General features: G+C 48.5%; 2 protein-coding genes across 2 annotated transcripts; both read right to left on the reverse strand.

Annotated features, from left to right (window-relative positions):
* Positions 1-431: 431 nt before the first annotated feature.
* ZPR1 (ZPR1 zinc finger) lies at positions 432-9,999 on the reverse strand. Its single transcript, XM_066245300.1, has 14 exons — positions 9,763-9,999; positions 9,458-9,619; positions 8,968-9,058; positions 8,526-8,596; positions 7,825-7,911; positions 7,555-7,677; positions 7,180-7,227; positions 6,916-6,982; positions 6,448-6,518; positions 5,222-5,311; positions 4,632-4,742; positions 3,890-3,976; positions 1,747-1,812; positions 432-1,039 (listed from the first exon to the last, which is right to left on the reverse strand). The coding sequence occupies exons 1-14, from the start codon at positions 9,940-9,942 to the stop codon at positions 905-907; spliced, it is 1,389 nt and encodes a 462-aa protein (XP_066101397.1). The 5' UTR covers positions 9,943-9,999; the 3' UTR covers positions 432-904.
* A 1,700-nt stretch (positions 10,000-11,699) lies between these two features.
* On the reverse strand, positions 11,700-14,227 carry APOA5 (apolipoprotein A5). The gene is made up of 3 exons (XM_066245314.1): positions 14,147-14,227; positions 13,924-14,035; positions 11,700-13,417 (listed from the first exon to the last, which is right to left on the reverse strand). The coding sequence occupies exons 1-3, from the start codon at positions 14,193-14,195 to the stop codon at positions 12,466-12,468; spliced, it is 1,113 nt and encodes a 370-aa protein (XP_066101411.1). The 5' UTR covers positions 14,196-14,227; the 3' UTR covers positions 11,700-12,465.
* Between the last annotated feature and the right edge of the window lie 2,545 nt (positions 14,228-16,772).

Raw genomic sequence — 16,772 nt, forward strand, 5'->3', positions numbered from 1 at the left:
GGGTTGCCGGGTAGATCCCAGTCAGGGTGCATGCAGGAGTCTATCTCCCCTCCTCTCACTTAAAAAAATAATGAAAATAAAAACTTTCCCGGAGCCCTCTATCTGAAGCACCCGCCTCCACCTTCCCTGGCACTATCTATACCCCTTCCCTGCTTTTACATCCCTAAGTAACACTACTCTCCACTTGACACACTGCTTTAATTACTGGCTGATTACCAATCCCACCCCGTCAATTTTCCCCACTAGACGTTAAGCTTCATGAAAGCAGGGCTCTGTTTGTTCACTGTTCAGTCATGTTCCTAACACAGAGTAAGCACTCAAACATCTGTGAGGACTGAATGAAACACCAGCTCCCATCTCCAAATTACAGGGGCCACAATGGAGAATTTTCTTCAGAAGGCTGAATTAGCATATCAAACAAGGACAGTGAATTCAAAGGCTGGTGCTGTTTGGAAGCCATCACTTTAATGAGAACTTCTTCACCTGTGCTGGACTGACTCCCTCCGTGTTGAAAGTCAGTATTTTATATACCCAAAACCAACACCTAAACTCCACCTGAGGCTGTCTTCCATCTTCCTCAAGTTCAGAGTTCCAACTCAGGAGCAGAGGGCATAGCGTGGACGGAGGATAAAGATTTGTTGGAAAAAAGTGATATTCCTCATTGGTTCACTTCCGGGTCTCTTCCCAAGCTGACTCAACCTCCAAAATAAGGTCAAATAGCCCAAATGGTTTGTATTTGCATCACAAACTGTTTAAAAAGTGTGCCAAGATCTCTGATTCAGGCCAGATGCCCTCCGAACATGGGCGAGGCCTGGGGGGGAGGACACTCCCAGCCTTCCCCAACAGTAATAAATAACCCTGCGGTCTGAGCAGTGTAGGAGGTTGGCCAGGAAACCATCTACTGCTACCGCTGTGGGGCCAGGCCTGTCTCAAAGCCCTCCGTCCTCATGTCATTGAGCCCTAGCTCCTCATTTTGGTCAAATGTGCGTTTATAACGTTCCACCTTCATCTCGGGATCATCTTCAGGTGCATACACATTCTGCAAGGACAAGTACAGATAATCAGTGCCTGTTCCATCCTACTATCCTCGCTGCCCCAGGAAGCTTCCAACTTCCATTTTCTCAAGAACTCAGTGAGTTTTTTACTCTCTAAGCACCACCAATGCCCCATGACTCAACTAGTGAAAGCAACAGAGCCCAGATGGGCTGGGCCCAAGACCAACCAGCCCCAGACTGAATTAGGGAACAGTCCACCTAAAACACTTTCTATGTGGACCTTTTTATGAAGAGTATGGCAGTGGTCTGAGTCATGGAAAGAACTTAGAACAGTTTTGCCTGACCCATAACTGCTCAATAAATGTTAATATTATTACCAATCACCAGAATATCTCCCAAGTAAACTTAAAACCTTTCAGTTTTCCTATCTTGGCTTTTGGACAAGTCCCCATTTCTCCTCACACCACAATCAGATTTACAGAATGAAAAATCCATTGCTAGACTTACAGCTGGGGACAAGCACTTGGCTATAGGAAGAAGGACCCTAGGAGTATCCTTTTCCCCTCTTACACACTCTTATAATCCTCCAATCGTCCCCTCTTTCTCCCTTATGTTCTCACTTCTGCTAAGAGGCTCCCCAATAAAGAGCAGTTCATTTAGAACTAAGTGTTAAGTTTCTGGAGAAATGATACATATTCAAAAAAGGTCAGAAAATCTATCCTCATGAAATATCCGGGAAGGTCTGCTGTACCTGCAAGTAGCTGTTTCCTGCTGGATCATCCATAATAAAGTGAGCTTTCATTTTACCCTCGATGATCTAAAGGAGAGAGAATATAGTATGTAAATTTTATACAGTAGAGAGAAGCTTTACCTGCCAGATGAGAGTCAAGCCCATTTACACTGTGGTATACCCAAGTTTCATGAACTGGTGAAGTGAGGTACCTCTAGAAGTAAAGTAGAGAAGGTCTAAAATAAGAAGTGTTTGAAATTATTTAAGAAACAACTTTACACCCCCAATTTCATCTCCCACTCCTCTATCCTAGCAGAAGACTGAAGTTGTCCATGAAGTTACCACAATACACTATGGGCTGGGACCAGTTAAGGATAAAGGAGAAAGGATTAAGACTGGAGTTAAATGAATGTAACCTTATTAGAAACAGACATATACACACGCCAGCCCCCTTCCCACATTCAGCTCTGACACCACCAGCTGGGCCTCCCAACTCGGGCCAGGGAATGGAATGCCCACTGACCAGCCTAAGAAGAAAGGCCTAACGACCCTGGCATTGGGGCTACTTCAACAAGATGGCCAGCTAAATCCTCCTACAATGAGCTCAATGACAAGACTCACCCCTACTCAGGGTTTTTAGTCTTCTACTTTTATTTATTTATTTTGGGGGGGAGGGCAGACAGACAGAGAAAGAGATGAGAAGCATCAATTCGTTGTTGTGGCATTTTAGTGCTTTATTGATTGCCTTCTCATATGTGCCTTGACCGGAGTGCTCCGGCTGAGTCAGTGACCCCTTGCTTAAGCCAGGGACGTTGGGGTTTTGACCCTGGGTCCTCAGTGTCCCAGGTCAATGCTCTATCCACTGTGCCACCACCAGGTCAAGCTAGTCTTCTACTTTTAAACAGACAAGGATTACCAGACATCTAAACAAAGTCCCTAACACTGAAAGACAGAAAATTACTTGGAATAAACAAAGAACAACTTAGAGGAAATGGAAACAATTCAAGATAAAAAGAAGTGCTGAAAAGACCCCAATATTAGTATCCTCAAGAAAAAAATGTATGACATCCTTCTAACAACAGGATGCTATTTTTTAAGAGAGGTAGAGGGAGAGTATTAAAAAAAAAAGGTCTTGGCAAATAAAAATGTTAGTGGAAATGAAAACCTCAGTTGAAGGGCTGGAAAATAAAGTTGAGGTAATCACCTAGAGTAGAGCAAACACAAGAAACTGAAAACTGGACAAAAGATAAGTAAGTCACACAAGAGCAGAAAGCCAGTCTAATATTTCAAAACACAGAGGTTTCAGAAAGAGAACAGAAAGGAAGCAATTCTCAACAGAATCATTTTAAAAAGCTTCCTACACCTGAGCCATGTGAGTTTCCAGATTCAAAGGACCCACCAAGTGCTTACTTAGCACAGTGGTTCAAAACTGACCCCACACCAAAGCACATCCTGAAATTTCACATCACAAGGGACAAAGAAACATCACCAGAATAAGTCACATACAAAAGGTCAGGAATCAGCCTTGGCCAGTTGGCTCAGTGGATAGAGCATCGCAATCTCCAGTCAGGGCACACAAGAGAAGCAACCTTCTGCTTCTCTTTTCCTCCCTCTCCCCCTTCTCTCTCTTTCCCCCTCCCATAGCCAGTGGTTCAAGCATTGTTCCTGGGCACTGAGGATAGCTCAGTTTGTCCAAGCATCAGCCCCAGACTGGGTTGCCAGGTAAATCCCAGTCAGGGCACATGAGGGTGTCTGTCTGTCTCCCCTCCTCTCACTTATAAAAAAGTCAGGTATCAAAATGGCTCAAGACTTCTTTCTCAATAACCAAACTGGAATGTGGAAGACATTATTGCAATGTCTTTGAAATTCTGATGAAAAATGTCCATCATAAAATTCTATTCCTAGCCTGAGGATAGAATAAAGAAACTCTGAGACATGGTAAGGTCCCAGAAATTTACTCCCCATGCACTTTCTCAGAAAGCTGGAGAAGATGCTCCAACAATGTGAGGGAGGAAACCAAGATGATGATGTGGGACATTGGAAACCATGAGAATCCCCGATGTGTCGGTTAAGTGTTTAAAAGGTGGCAAGAAAGCGTATGTAGCCTCTTGTTCACTAAAACCCCCAGGACCATTCAAGTACTGGCTAGCCAGATTCCTCTCACCTGGTCCAACTTCTGGCTAAACTCCTGCAGTTTGTCCATCTGCCCAGGACTGGAACTGTCACCCAGTGTGAAAGGGTTCTTGATCACCTGCAATCAATGTCATCCAAACTGCTAGTATACTGGCTCCATGTTTGATAGGTTTGACCATAAACCTGGCAAGGGTGGAAGTTAAGCCAACTTCTGGCTGAATTCCTGCGGTTGGTCTAGTCAGAGAAGCTCATCTTCATTTACCCCACCCACCTGTGACCTAGGCAGCCACTCCTGAGAGTACACAGATTAATCTGCCAACACAACAGCTGGTAATGTGAAACAATAGAAGTGTTCTTACAATAGGAACTCTAGATCTAATTTGAAGAAGAAATGCCAAGTATAGTTTACAAAGAAAAAATGCTTAACAAAAAAGAATTATGTGAAATGATGCATCAGGGATATACATACACATATATACATAGGAGCTAAGTGAGCACATATGTATGTATGCTGGGGAGTTTTCAGTGCTGAAAAGACACTCATCCCTCATTGTACAATGAAAATGAAAACCACAGAATCTCTACATTGTCTCAGCTGACACTGGGGAATTTCTACTCAGAATTTCCTATAAACTTATCTTCACAATCCAAAATAATATTTAAGTCTTTTAAGTCAAAGAAACTCCATTATCAGCTCCAAAATCTAGAACAGGTGAGGCTGTCTAACCCCTCCCCACAGCTGCACTGCTGAAGCAACAGTGCATGACACTCACCAGCTCTCGGATGTCTTTCAGCAGCCCCTCCAGTGTTGTGAACTTGCCCCCGAGGACAGCCATTCCCAGTTCAAATTCCAGTTCTGGGATTTCCACACTACACGTCTCAGACTGTGAGATGAGAGGTCAACTTAGGCTTTATATCAGGAGCTGCTAGAGAAAGCCAATCAGAGTCCTCCCACCAAATGAATACCACCAGTGACAGTTTGGGGACAAAGTCAACTATCTCAGTTTTCTGACCTTCCAGTTAAAGCTACATTCACACCTATCCATGTGAACCACAGGAACGGAACCAAACTAATAAAGGGACACTGAGTCGTGGCTCCAAGCTATCAGGTACCCTGTCATCGGAGGCCAGAGACAAGAGCCCATACAGACAGTGCAGGAAAAAGCTGCCATGTCATAAAGAGCTTATGGGTCGCCTTCAGAATCTGCACTTCCTACCATGGATTAACTAACTCTGCTCTGGGGTCCTCAAACCCACGGAAATAAAGGAGATACCACACAGTCCCAGTACATAATTTAAAGACAATTTCCCATAGAGGCAAGTCATGTGAGGATGACAGTCACCTTCCCAAGCAAGCTGTTACCTTGAGCAGGTCTCTGGTCATATCTGAGGGATCTGTGATATGGAGACTGATCCTGGTGCCCAAGGGCTCTACTGCTCCTCCAGACTTCACCTACAGACAACAGTAGCCACCATGAGCAGCAGAGACAACCTCAATCCTCCCCTAGTGCCCAGCAGACCTGAGGGTAGGCCTGGACCTCCAATCAGGCCCACTCATGGCTACCAAGCACAGAGCCTTCTAGTCAATAGTAGCAGCAGTCACCCAAACCTAAAACACCAAGAGCTGTCCAGGAGCAAAGTGCCCGGCACTGGAAGCCTGGCAAAACTTAGCCCAATCTGCCAAGAAACTCCAAATTTACCTTTTGTCTTTTTTAGATTTTACTGATTTTGAGAGAGGGAGAGAGAAGGGGGGGGGGCAGGAAGCATGAACTTGTAGCAGTTGCTTCCTGTATGTGCCTTGACCAGGCAAGCCCAGGGTTTTGAACCAGCAACCTCAGCACTCGAGGTCAATACTTTATCCTCTGTGCCACCACAGATCAGGCTAATTAACCTTTTAAAAAAATGATTATTGGGATTGAAAGAGACTTTCAACTACAACCAACATGTGGATCCCCTTTATAATATTCTTGTTTAAGAATTTAATAGCTTTTGCTTGAATACACTCAGAAAAGGGGAAATTTACAGTCCTCCAAGGCAACCCATTCTTTTTTTTTTTAAAGTGAGAGATTGACAGGAAAGAAGATGAGAAGCATCAACTCATAGTTACAGCACTTTAGTTAGTTGTTCATTGATTGCCTTCTCATATGTGCCTTGACCAGGAAGCTCCAGCTGGGCCAGTGACCCCTTGCTCAAGCCAGCAACCTTTGGGCTCAAGGCAGTGACCTCGGAGTTTCAAACCTGGGACCTCAGCGTCCCAGGTTGACACCCTATCCACTGTGCTACCACCAGTCAGGTATACCCATTCTATTTTGATGGACCTAAAAAATATTATTGAATCAAAACTTGCCTCCCACACTTCCAACCTTCTGAGGGGTAGGTAAAAAGTGGGTCTCTTTGTGCCTTAAAACCAAACTTTAAAATGTCTTTGAGTTATATTTTTAACTTTGCTTCTCTAAGCCAATTCCCAGTTCCTACAATGACTCCTCACCCTACACTAAGCCAAAAAGAAAGATCCAGCCCTCATCCCAAAGCAGATTCAGACGGAGGTCACCCTCAAGCTAGTCTTCCCAAACAAGGAAGCCCACTAACCTCATTGGTCCGGTGGCCGCAGTACTCACAGTTGGTAGCCATGATGATAACCTCCTTAAAGTGGGGGATTTCTGAAAGATGGAGCTAAGGGAATCTGCTTCCACAAAAGCAAGACCACCCTTTGGGAAGTACAAATCTAAACCCCAAACACAATTGCTGGTCCCAGGATTACAGGAAATAGATCACAAGCAGCAGCCTAACTTAGTCCTCCAGAAGAGGGCAAGGTCACAACCCCACAGTGATCCCTGTTCACAAATGTTGACAAGCATGGCTCAGGCCACACCCCACACCCCAGAGACAACAGCCCAATTCTCTCTGTAAACCCAAAAGCCAAGGTGCAGTCTCATCAAAGGCAACATCCTCTTATCACTCAATAAAGCACATATTTCCATGAAGAACTCTCCAGCCTAAAGATAACCTGCATGCCCGAGTCAGATGAGGTGTAGCCAAGAGCCTAACAAAAGATACGAACTAGCTTCATGTTGGTCTGAGCCGGAGCATTGCATTCTGGGCAGTTCGTGTTAAACTGTAGCACCTAGAACACAACAAAGGGGTTGCAGGGGTGAGCCCTACCAGGCAGGTGAGCTCTGTCAGGCAAAAGACATTCACTTGGCATGCTGTGGTCGCCTGTGTTGGTGGCGAGGAAGAGAGCCAATGAATAGCACCTGTGCCACAGTGCTGTCTAGGCCACAAATCTCTGCTCCTTCCTCCACAGTACCCAATGTGACTCACTTCATTTCTGAGATCTTCCTCTTCCGGCTTCTCTTCTGGCGCCTCTGCCTAAATAAAGGAGCAGAGATACAAATCATATGTTGGCAACATATATCTCAGCCTCCCAACACCCTGCCCAGGAGTGAGGGAAAATACTGTGGCTTGCTTTTGTCAGCTGCCAGCTCATGAGTTTAACAGAGAAGCTAGAAAGCAAAGCCCCAATCAAGGGAAGAACAGACCTTAAGATAACATCACAGCCACTGCCATCCTTTGCTGTCAGGTTTATCCTAAGTCGTTGACATGAGCATGACGAATATGCTAATATAGAGTACATAGGGCAGCAGCAGCAAAAGAAGTTTCTACTTCCTCCTCTCCTGGCTTCTTCAGCCCACTGACCTGGAGCCCCAGCATCTCCTCCTGCTGTAGAGTCCGGTTATAATGCGTGACCACCAGGGCATCATCTTTCCGGGGAGCGTGTGGGTTTTCAACAAAGCTGTTCCCTGAGGGATCATCAATGATCTAAAACAGATGGGTAAAGAGTACTTACAAATCATGTACAATCCTCCACCTACCATGAGACCAGTCAGGCACCACAGCAGAATAATCCTAGTCTTAATGGTTTCTCCTTCCCTAAGTCTAGGGCAACTAGACTCCCTCAATACTCACCAGAGTGAAAGGAGAGGCCATGCGCTTTAACTCTTTCAGTTTGACAATGAACTCATCGATTCTTTCAGCTATGGCTTCTTCATTTGCCTGACATGAACAGAGAGTAAAAGCATCAGGCCTGGTGACTGACCTTATGCCCCCACTCCCTATCATGCCTGAGTCACTTACATTAGGAAATCATCACCTTAGCATGAGTAGGAGCAGAGAGACTCAGACCTCACAATAAGATGTAGCATACAGTTTGAAGTTAATGGGTGAAGCTCATTTTCTCAATCAACCATTTAGCCCAGGCACTCATGCCAGGTTAAATATGGGTCCCTTCACAGGGCTCCCTGGCCAATTAGGAAGACAGATGACTATGCAATTAATTATATTACTTCTGTCATAATAAATGTAATAGATAATGAAATACTCAGAAGGCATAGATAAACCCAAGGGGATTAGGAAAGGATCTTCAGAGGTAATGTTACACTGTCTGTTGGAGATGAGGCCTGAACATACAGTAGAAAAAAGGAAGTGGCAAAGTCAGTGAGTGCTCTGTATGTAACGTCCTAGAAGCTAAAGCATCATCATACGCTTCCCCTAAAAGTCCTCCAACATCCAGTAAGGGACAGTTCAGTTACATGGAAAGCTAAACAGTCTATTCAGACGCATATAAGTAATTACTCCCTGAGCTGCAGCAATCAGAAATCATAGCTCACCCTTCGTGTGGGCTGATCCTGCTCCAGGCCAGAGATAGCACGGCTGATCAATCCTTCAACAGTGGTCAGAGCTGGTGAACGAGAACAAAAGACAGGTTAAGTCTTGGCTCTTCAATCAAGTGCCTGTATGACCCTGGGCAATTCACTTCAACTCTCTAGGCCTTGAATTCATCTGTAAAATGAGGCTGAAACAAGGTTCCATTCAGCTCTAATAACAGCAATGATCAAACTCCATAAATAAGCACACCACAATCTTATTCACACTATCCACTACCTCCAGCTGTTTTATCTAAGTTTTCTGCTTAGGTTAAACCAATGAAGATCACAATAATTCCATGGCCAAACCCACACACAGCCACTAGACACTGGCCCCAAGAGTTTCACAAGAAAGTAAGATTCCAGCTAGGCCTGAACAGCCAAAATACCCTGATCTTAAACGTACCTCCCTTCTGACTGAAGGCAGGAATTTCAAAATCTAACTCCGGGATCCTTGTGGTGGCAGAGTCAGTCTTCACGACTTCTCTGTTCATATCCTGGGCAGAAAGAAAAATACGCTGTCCAGAGAGGCTAACAGTACCACTTCCCATCAAGAAATACCAGCCTGTCCCCTCCATCAGACCCCAGCCCAGCTGTTTCTTCCCCTGTTCTCTTAGGGGGTTCCACCCGTGCAGAATAGTTTATGTGGTTTGAGCCAAGCTGCCCAATGGTGAGAGGACTCTTCCCACCAACTACTGCTCGTTGGATACCCTCTCACAAAATTTACAAAGCACTTTCACAGTCCCACCTCGGCAGCCGACAAAAACGCCACCATTTTATAAAGGGGAAATCAAATGAGGACTTTATCTCAAGTCCAACCGCCTGGACCAGAGCTCGGGCTCAGGTCCCCAGCCCTTCTCTAGGGCAGTAAGGTGCGCGCCGTGAGCTCCTCTCACCTCCGGGGCTCTGACAGTCAAGGTGTAGCACACTCCCTGGTCCTGGATCCTGCCTGCCGACTGGATCTCCGTGTTGTTCCAGCCACAGTGCTCGCAGGAGAAGGAACTGACGATGACTTCTCTGAAGAAGGGGATCTTGGTGAGCAAGAGGCGCGTCACACCCTGGGGAAGCAGAAATCAAAGTTTAAGAACCCATGAAACCCCGCTTCCTCGTCCAATGACCCCCGCCCAGGGGTCCTTCAACTCCGATCCCCAACCAGGCCCACTTAGAGGGTCGCTGCCCGCCGCACCCCGCCCCGCCTCACGTTGCGGTAACAGTTCATGCATAGCGACTCGATCTCGGTGGGCTGCTGCTCTTCGTCCTCAGCGCTGATCGGCCGGAACAAGCGTCCTGGAACCGGAGCTGGGGCCGGCGCGGGTGAGGGGGCGGCAGCAACCCCCGGGGGCCCCGGTTCCACAGCCCCGCTAGCCGACATAACCACCATGCGTAGTTCAGCCCGTGACTTCCGGCTTCCTCTCCTACTGTGGCCCCACCCCTTCCTCAGGCACTTCCGCCTGCTGCCGCCCCGCCCTTTTTTAAAGAGGCCGCAAAGTCTAGCGGCTTAAAGAACAGTACGTATAAGGTTTTCCTGTTGCCCGGATTGTATGAGCCAAATTTCCATGGTCGGATTCAGGCTTTGCCTCCACCTCAATTCAGGCGTCTCTTCCCCCAGGAAGTCCTCCCAGACTGGGGCAGTACTTTGTTCCTTCGCAATAGCTCCAAAGCACAGGGTTCTAACTAACTATTGGCCATAAGTCTGACTACAAGAGGCTTAAGAGCAAGAAGTCTGGCTTGTCCATCAGTGTCCCTGAGGAGGTGCGCTCTCACCTGGGCTTCCTTAGATCTACTGTTGGACCAGATGCTGCTTCGGCTCTAATTCCTCGGTCACTCACTCAATCACTCTCCCTTTATGTCTTTCTCACTCTCTATTTCTAGCCTCATAAACACCTGCCCAAATTATAGCCTCAAGTACACCACCTGCAGTTTGACTTCCACCGCTGAATCCCCAACACATCTAACCCCAGCTGACCCACCCTTCTCATTCTCCTAACAATAAAAACACCTTTTCGGAGTGGTGGTGTGTGTGTGGGGGGGGGGGGGGGCACAAGCTTTCCTTTCCAGCATCTCTTCTCCCTCAGTACCCTTTCCCAATTCTGTTGCTAAATCTAGGGTGTCAGGATAGACATCAGCCTGTGGGCATGAGGAAGCCAGGTTCATGTGGGACCTGTGTTAAGAGTGAGCATGGAGGTGCTGAAAACACTTCATGGTGGCCTGAGTTGGGAGGAAAGGGTGCTGGACAAGACATTCGCAAGGTGCTGGCAAGGGTGCACTTACTCTTCCCACTCCCACCTCACATCACTCACCCCCAATTTCAGAGTTCAGTGAGGAACTTTATTGCCCCCAAGTGAATCTGTATGTGGCGACTTGGGGGTTTAAGAATTTGGGGGTCCTGCCTGACCAGGCAGTGGCGCAGTGGATAGAGCATCAGCCTGGGATGCAGAGGACCCAGGTTCGAAACCTCAAGGTTGCCAGCTTGAGTGCGGGCTCATCAGGTTGAATGCAGGGTCTCTGGGTTGATCGTGTGATCGTAGACATTGACTCCATGGTCGCTGGCTTGAGCCCAAAGGCCACTGGCTGGAAGTCCAAGGTTGCTGGCTTGAGCAAGGGGTCACTGGCTCAGCTGGAGACCCTCAGTCAAGGCACATATGAGAAAGCAGCCAATGAACTACTAAGGTGCCACAATAAGGAATTGATGCTTCTCATCTCTCTCCCTTTCTGTCTGTTTGTCCCTATCTGTCCCTCGCTCTGTCTCTGTCTCGCTCACTAAGAAAACTTTGGGGGTACTAAGAACAGGGTCAATGTTATAAAAGGGGGCCATTCAAAATCTGGAACAGCAAGAACAAAGGGTAAAGGCCACCTCAGGAACCTGTACTTCATGCACACCATCCTGCGGTGAGCAAACCCATGAACCATGCAGACGCAGAGGAAGGGTCTCTAACCCATACCCACCCACAGGCAAGCATATGGCTCTCATCTAGAGCAGAACACAGCCAGAGCTATACCCCTCTGACAGACTTGGACTGGGAGGGAGACAATGAGAAGGTACCGCGAGAGACTGGAGTGGCTAATGGGCATGATTTGGGGATAGTGGTGAAGGCACTGCTTTCAGACATTATCCAAATGAGAGTCACACCAAGCAAATATGCTTCCACACAAGTATCTATTTCATTTGAATCAGAAGTCTAGACTTTAGCCTGAGAGTCAAGAGGGAGGGACTAGAGATAGGAGGACACATAGTATACTCCCCAGAGTGTTTAAAAAGCCCCCACAATTTGGAGGGCTCGGTCGGTTGTTTAGATGTAGAGCTACGTTAGAAAATACAGTACAGGCTCCCTCCCATTACAACTCCCACACCATTTGTACCCACCAGCATCAGAACCAACAGGGATACACACACACACACACACACACACACACACACACTCACTCATATTTTTCTCCTTTCTCCCTTCTCTTCCCCAACAGAAGCTGTCATGGCAGCCCTGGGGGAAAAAGCTCCTCTCTGAAAACCAGCTGTAGTAGTGGCCACCAGGGGGCCAGAAGTGATCACAGTCAAACCCCACCGCCTGAAGAGCGGCAGGCTTCCAGCACCATGGCAACAGGCTTGCACATAATTGCCCACTCAGAGTGCTTTCTCCCTTCCCACTCCCGCCATCACTGAATGGAGCAACTCATGAGGATTCCCAAAAGAGCACGGAAAGCCAGGTTTGCAAATCCTGGTGAGTGTAATGCATCCGGATTGGGGAATCGCAGGGGCCAACAGCCCCTTCTATGGCCTCACCTATCCTATGCAGAGCCCTCCACCCTCTGCCCAATAGGCCATAGTCAAGCACTGAACCACGTTTGGGTCTCAGGTCCTGGGCTCCGCAAAGAAGGATCTGGGAAATGGGCCTGGGCAAATAGACCCTCAGGGCTTTCCTAGATGGCCGAGATCATGGTCACGAAGGCTGTAGTTTATGTCTTCCCACAAGTCATCCAGACGGGCCTGCAGCTTGCTGCGGGCCTTACCGCTGTCCCCTTGAAAGAACTCTGGGGCGAAGGTGCTGTGGCTAGGTGGGGGCGGTGCCAGCTGCTGCTGGATCTCCTCGGTCTCCTGATCAATGGCACGGGTGAAGGCAGCGATCTGCTGGAAGGTGTCCTGGCGGAAAGCCTGGAGTCGCTGGCGCACCTCCTGGGACAGCACCTGGGGGTCCGGGACGGCCCCTTCCTCCGCACTGTCGGCGCCGGCTTGGGCAAAGAAACTGAGCTCTTCGCGCAGCTGGTCCAAGTTCTGCTGGATGCGCGTGTGCAGGGCCTCGGCCTTGAGCGTGAGCTTGCTCGAAAGCACCTGTACGCAGCGGCTCAGGCGCGCGGGGCTGACGACGGCATGTGGCGCCACGCTGCGGTGAAGCTCCCGCATGTGATGCCCGATGCCGCTCACGAGACGCTCGGCGTACGGATGGAATAATGCCTTCACGCGGCCAGTTTGGTGCACTACGCGGTCCTGCAGATCCTGCAGTAGCCCCCGCGCCTCGTCCACGCCCCCGATCAGCTGGGTCTTGGTGTCCTCTCCGACCACGCGTAACTGCTCCTGCAGCTCCTGTACGCGAAGGGCCACCTGCTCCATCAGGTCCGTGGTGTAGGGCTTCAGCTGCTGCCGCAGCCCCTCCAGAGTCCAGCCCACGCGCTGGTGCGCCTCTGCCATGTAAGGCTCCAAGCGCGCCCTCACCTGCTCCAGCTCTTCCTGCAGCTGCTGCCGCATGCTCTCCGGGTCCGGTGGGAGCCTGGAAGTCTCCCTCCCCTGCCCACTCAGAGGGCTCAGCTTTTCCAGGAATTTGTCCATATTGTTGAGGTCTTGCTCAAGGCTGTCTTTCAGGCTCCTGAGGAAGGGGTCAGACAGCCAGGCCGTGAGACTGCTAGCCCCATTGTCTGCTTTGCCACAAGAGACATTGCTCACTGATTTGGGGAAATCAAGGCTGTAGGGCAATGGTCCTAGACCTGGGGCTCTAGGCCTAGCCTCGGACCAACCGCACCCCCTTACACAAAAACCTGGTACAAGCAAATCCAGACCAACACCGCCCACAGAATAATAGATGCACCTGGACTCTCACACAATCTTTTTATTCTGGGGGACACAGTAGGGGTCCTCTCCACTGCTCCCAGATTCCACACCTCAGTAGGCAAGGGGGCAACAGCTGGGGGAGGGGTGTTGCTGCCACCAGAGGGCACAGAACAGCTGGGAAGACCAGGATAGTGGGCAAAAGTAGCCCCACTTGGACCCTCTGTCCAGTGCAGACCACGGAGATGGAGGGATCAGAGGCAGCTCATCATCCCATGACCTAGCGGTCTCCTCCCTTCTCCCGCACCCCTTGCCCCGGCCACTCACGCGGGCTCCCATGCCAGCTTCTGCTGCTGGGTCTGCTCCACCCTGCCTTTGTCCCTACTGCTCTGGCTGAGGTCATCCCAGAAGGCTTTCCGTGCCTGGGCAGTTGAAAACACTGTGGAAAGGGACAGGGTGATTACGCTCTGGGTTTCTCCCTCAGGGTGGGTAGCCGCTCAGTCTAGCCCCCACCCTCACCTCCACACTGAAGTCAGGTCTGGAGACCCACCTGAGAGGAGGACCAGAGCCCAGGTCAGCACTGCAGCCATGCTTGCCATCACCTGCTCAGAGAAGTAAGGCGAACGGAGGCCTGGTTCGGGTGAAGAAGCAAAGGAAAGGACATCATACAGTGGACTTGCCCCAGAGAACCCTGCTCCAGAAACAATCTGCCCAAATCAGTGCACACTTCCTGGGGCGTAGGGAGCTGACCTCGGTGACTGTGGCTGCGAAAAAAAAGGGGTATCCTCCTAGGGGCAGAGAGTGGGGGAGGAAGGGATTCCTTTTTCACCTCAATCACATAACACGGAGTATGGAGCTCAAACTGCTTTGTAAAGGTTCCCTCAACCACCACCCTTCCCAGACGGTGGAAGAGCTCCCTGGGCCACGTCTGCCCTCACTCCCTCATTCCCCTATCTTCCTGCCTCCCATTTCATGGCTGGGAAAACTGAGGTATGGCAAAAGGAAAGAAGCAACTCCCTGCCAACGTGCTCCATGAGGGTGTTCTGATGCGACCCCTGCAGACCCCTTCCCTCAGAACTCTGACCAAAATTCCTTTGTCCCAGTGGCTCACCTGCTCAGTTCTGGGCACAGAGAGCAGACATTCCGCTTTATACTCCAAGGGCCTGGGCCGCTGGCAACACTTGCTTTGAGTAAACACCACGTGGAGGTTCAAAGAAAGATGACCTCAGCTGCCTCCCAGAGCTCACCTCCTGCCTTTTGCTGGCACCCACAGGGTTAATGAGTGCCCTCATACCAGGGAGCTGCCCCAGTAGAAAAGGGATTCCTGGAAAGTTTTACAAGGAGAGGGGCTGATCTCCTCACCCAGTTCACCCCAAACCCCATGTCCTTCAACCATCCCACTCACTCATTTGCTGGCTGGCCCACCAGCAGCTATGAGCCTATTTGTCTGCTTGAAGGCCCCACTCTTACTCAACTGCCCAGAGGCACTGTGCCCAACCAGACAGGGCCTGTGGCCAGTGTGGCCAGCCTGACCCTGAGCAGCTGTTGACAGCCCCACTACAGGCTGCTCAGGCAGCATGAGAGAGCCAGCATTTACAGGGTTAAAGACCCTCCCACACCCCCTTCTTGAAACCATCCTGGGACCACCAAGAAGCTAGATGGCGGGAAGATGAGATGCTGAGAGACAGAATCTGGGTCAGGGTCTCCAGGCCCAAAGAATTGGGATAAGAATAGGAGTCTCCTCTCGGAGAAAGGCTAAAATTCACCTGCAGGGCCTCTGAGGAGAGAAAAACAAAAAGTCTGACCTTTCGCTGATGACATCTCTGCTCCATAGACTTAAACACACATTTAATGAACTCCTGACTTTTGCTCCTAAATGTAAATATTTTGCATCAATCCCCTTTTCGTATTTCCAGCACTGGTCACATCACAGGCCCATGTATCTCTCACCTTTTTCAGATTTAGTTTGTATTAGTTATGATTAGGCTCAGTTACAAGTGACCAAAAAAGAAAAAAAAAGCGGGCGCTGGGGGAGAAGAATAGCCAAAACAAAATGGAATATTACATCTCATGTAAACAGAAGCCAACCAGGGTTCCTTTGTCTTTTTTGCACTACCATCTTTAACAAGAGGCTCGTGTCCAGATTTCAGCTGTTCTGGCTCCAGCCATCAGGTCTACCTCCCAGCCAGCGGGGTGGGGGGGAGAAGGGCATGTTCACTCCAGTGGTGGGATTCAGCTGGTTCGCACCTGTTCAGCAGAACCAATACCTAATTTTTTGTTGAGTTCGGGGAACCGGTTGTTAAAATGGCACTTGTAATCAGGGTTCTCTCTAAGGTGAGGTTTTTAAAAAATGAACACACTATATTCAGAGAAGAGAAGTTGCCTGTTTCTAATATATCAAACACAGTGACTATTAGTCTAACCTGCCTACTTCTAAAGGAATGGAATCCTACTCCTACAGTGAAAAGATGGTTAAGGATAAGTCACACAGCTGATGATGCTCAGATAAAATGGAAGAAAATTGCAAGTGAGGACATCAATCAAGAAGCAATATGGAAATATCTTAAATAACAGTTTTATTGTTTTTTGTCAGGTATTATTTAATATTTTTTATTAATATTTTTAAACTGTTATAATCTAGTTTTGTATACCTCTTTTATTCTTATTTAAGAATTAAATGCATGAAATAATAAACTACCTTTTGGTATATTATTTTTTTATACTTAAAACGATCATTAGGGCAGAGAACTGGTTGTTAAATTATTTTAATCCCACCACTGGTTCACTCGCTTTAAAGGCACATCCCAGAAATTTTTCTTACTACTTTTACTGACATCCCTTTGGTCATATGGCTGCACTTAGCAGGAAAGGAGGCTGGAAAATGTAGTCTTTATACTGAATGAGTCTATTCCCAGCCTGAAAAGAGCCACGTTATTCCAGGAGAAGAGAAGAGAAGAACGGAAATGGGGAGGCAAATAGTGGGCTTTGCTGCACAGCTCCAGCATAACCTTACTGCCCTCTATTGCCTTCACCCTTCTCTGCTCTAAACACAGCCTGATTCCTTATTCATCACAGTCTTCTTTACAATTAGGTTTGGGGTCACATGGCTACAACAGTTATGGGAGCTTATTTGTATCCACTTACAGGTGAGCTTTTGAGACTCACTCCTTCCAGTA

The sequence above is a fragment of the Saccopteryx bilineata genome, chromosome 1 (genome assembly GCF_036850765.1).
Source record: "Saccopteryx bilineata isolate mSacBil1 chromosome 1, mSacBil1_pri_phased_curated, whole genome shotgun sequence".
NCBI classification, from domain to species: Eukaryota; Metazoa; Chordata; class Mammalia; order Chiroptera; family Emballonuridae; genus Saccopteryx; species Saccopteryx bilineata.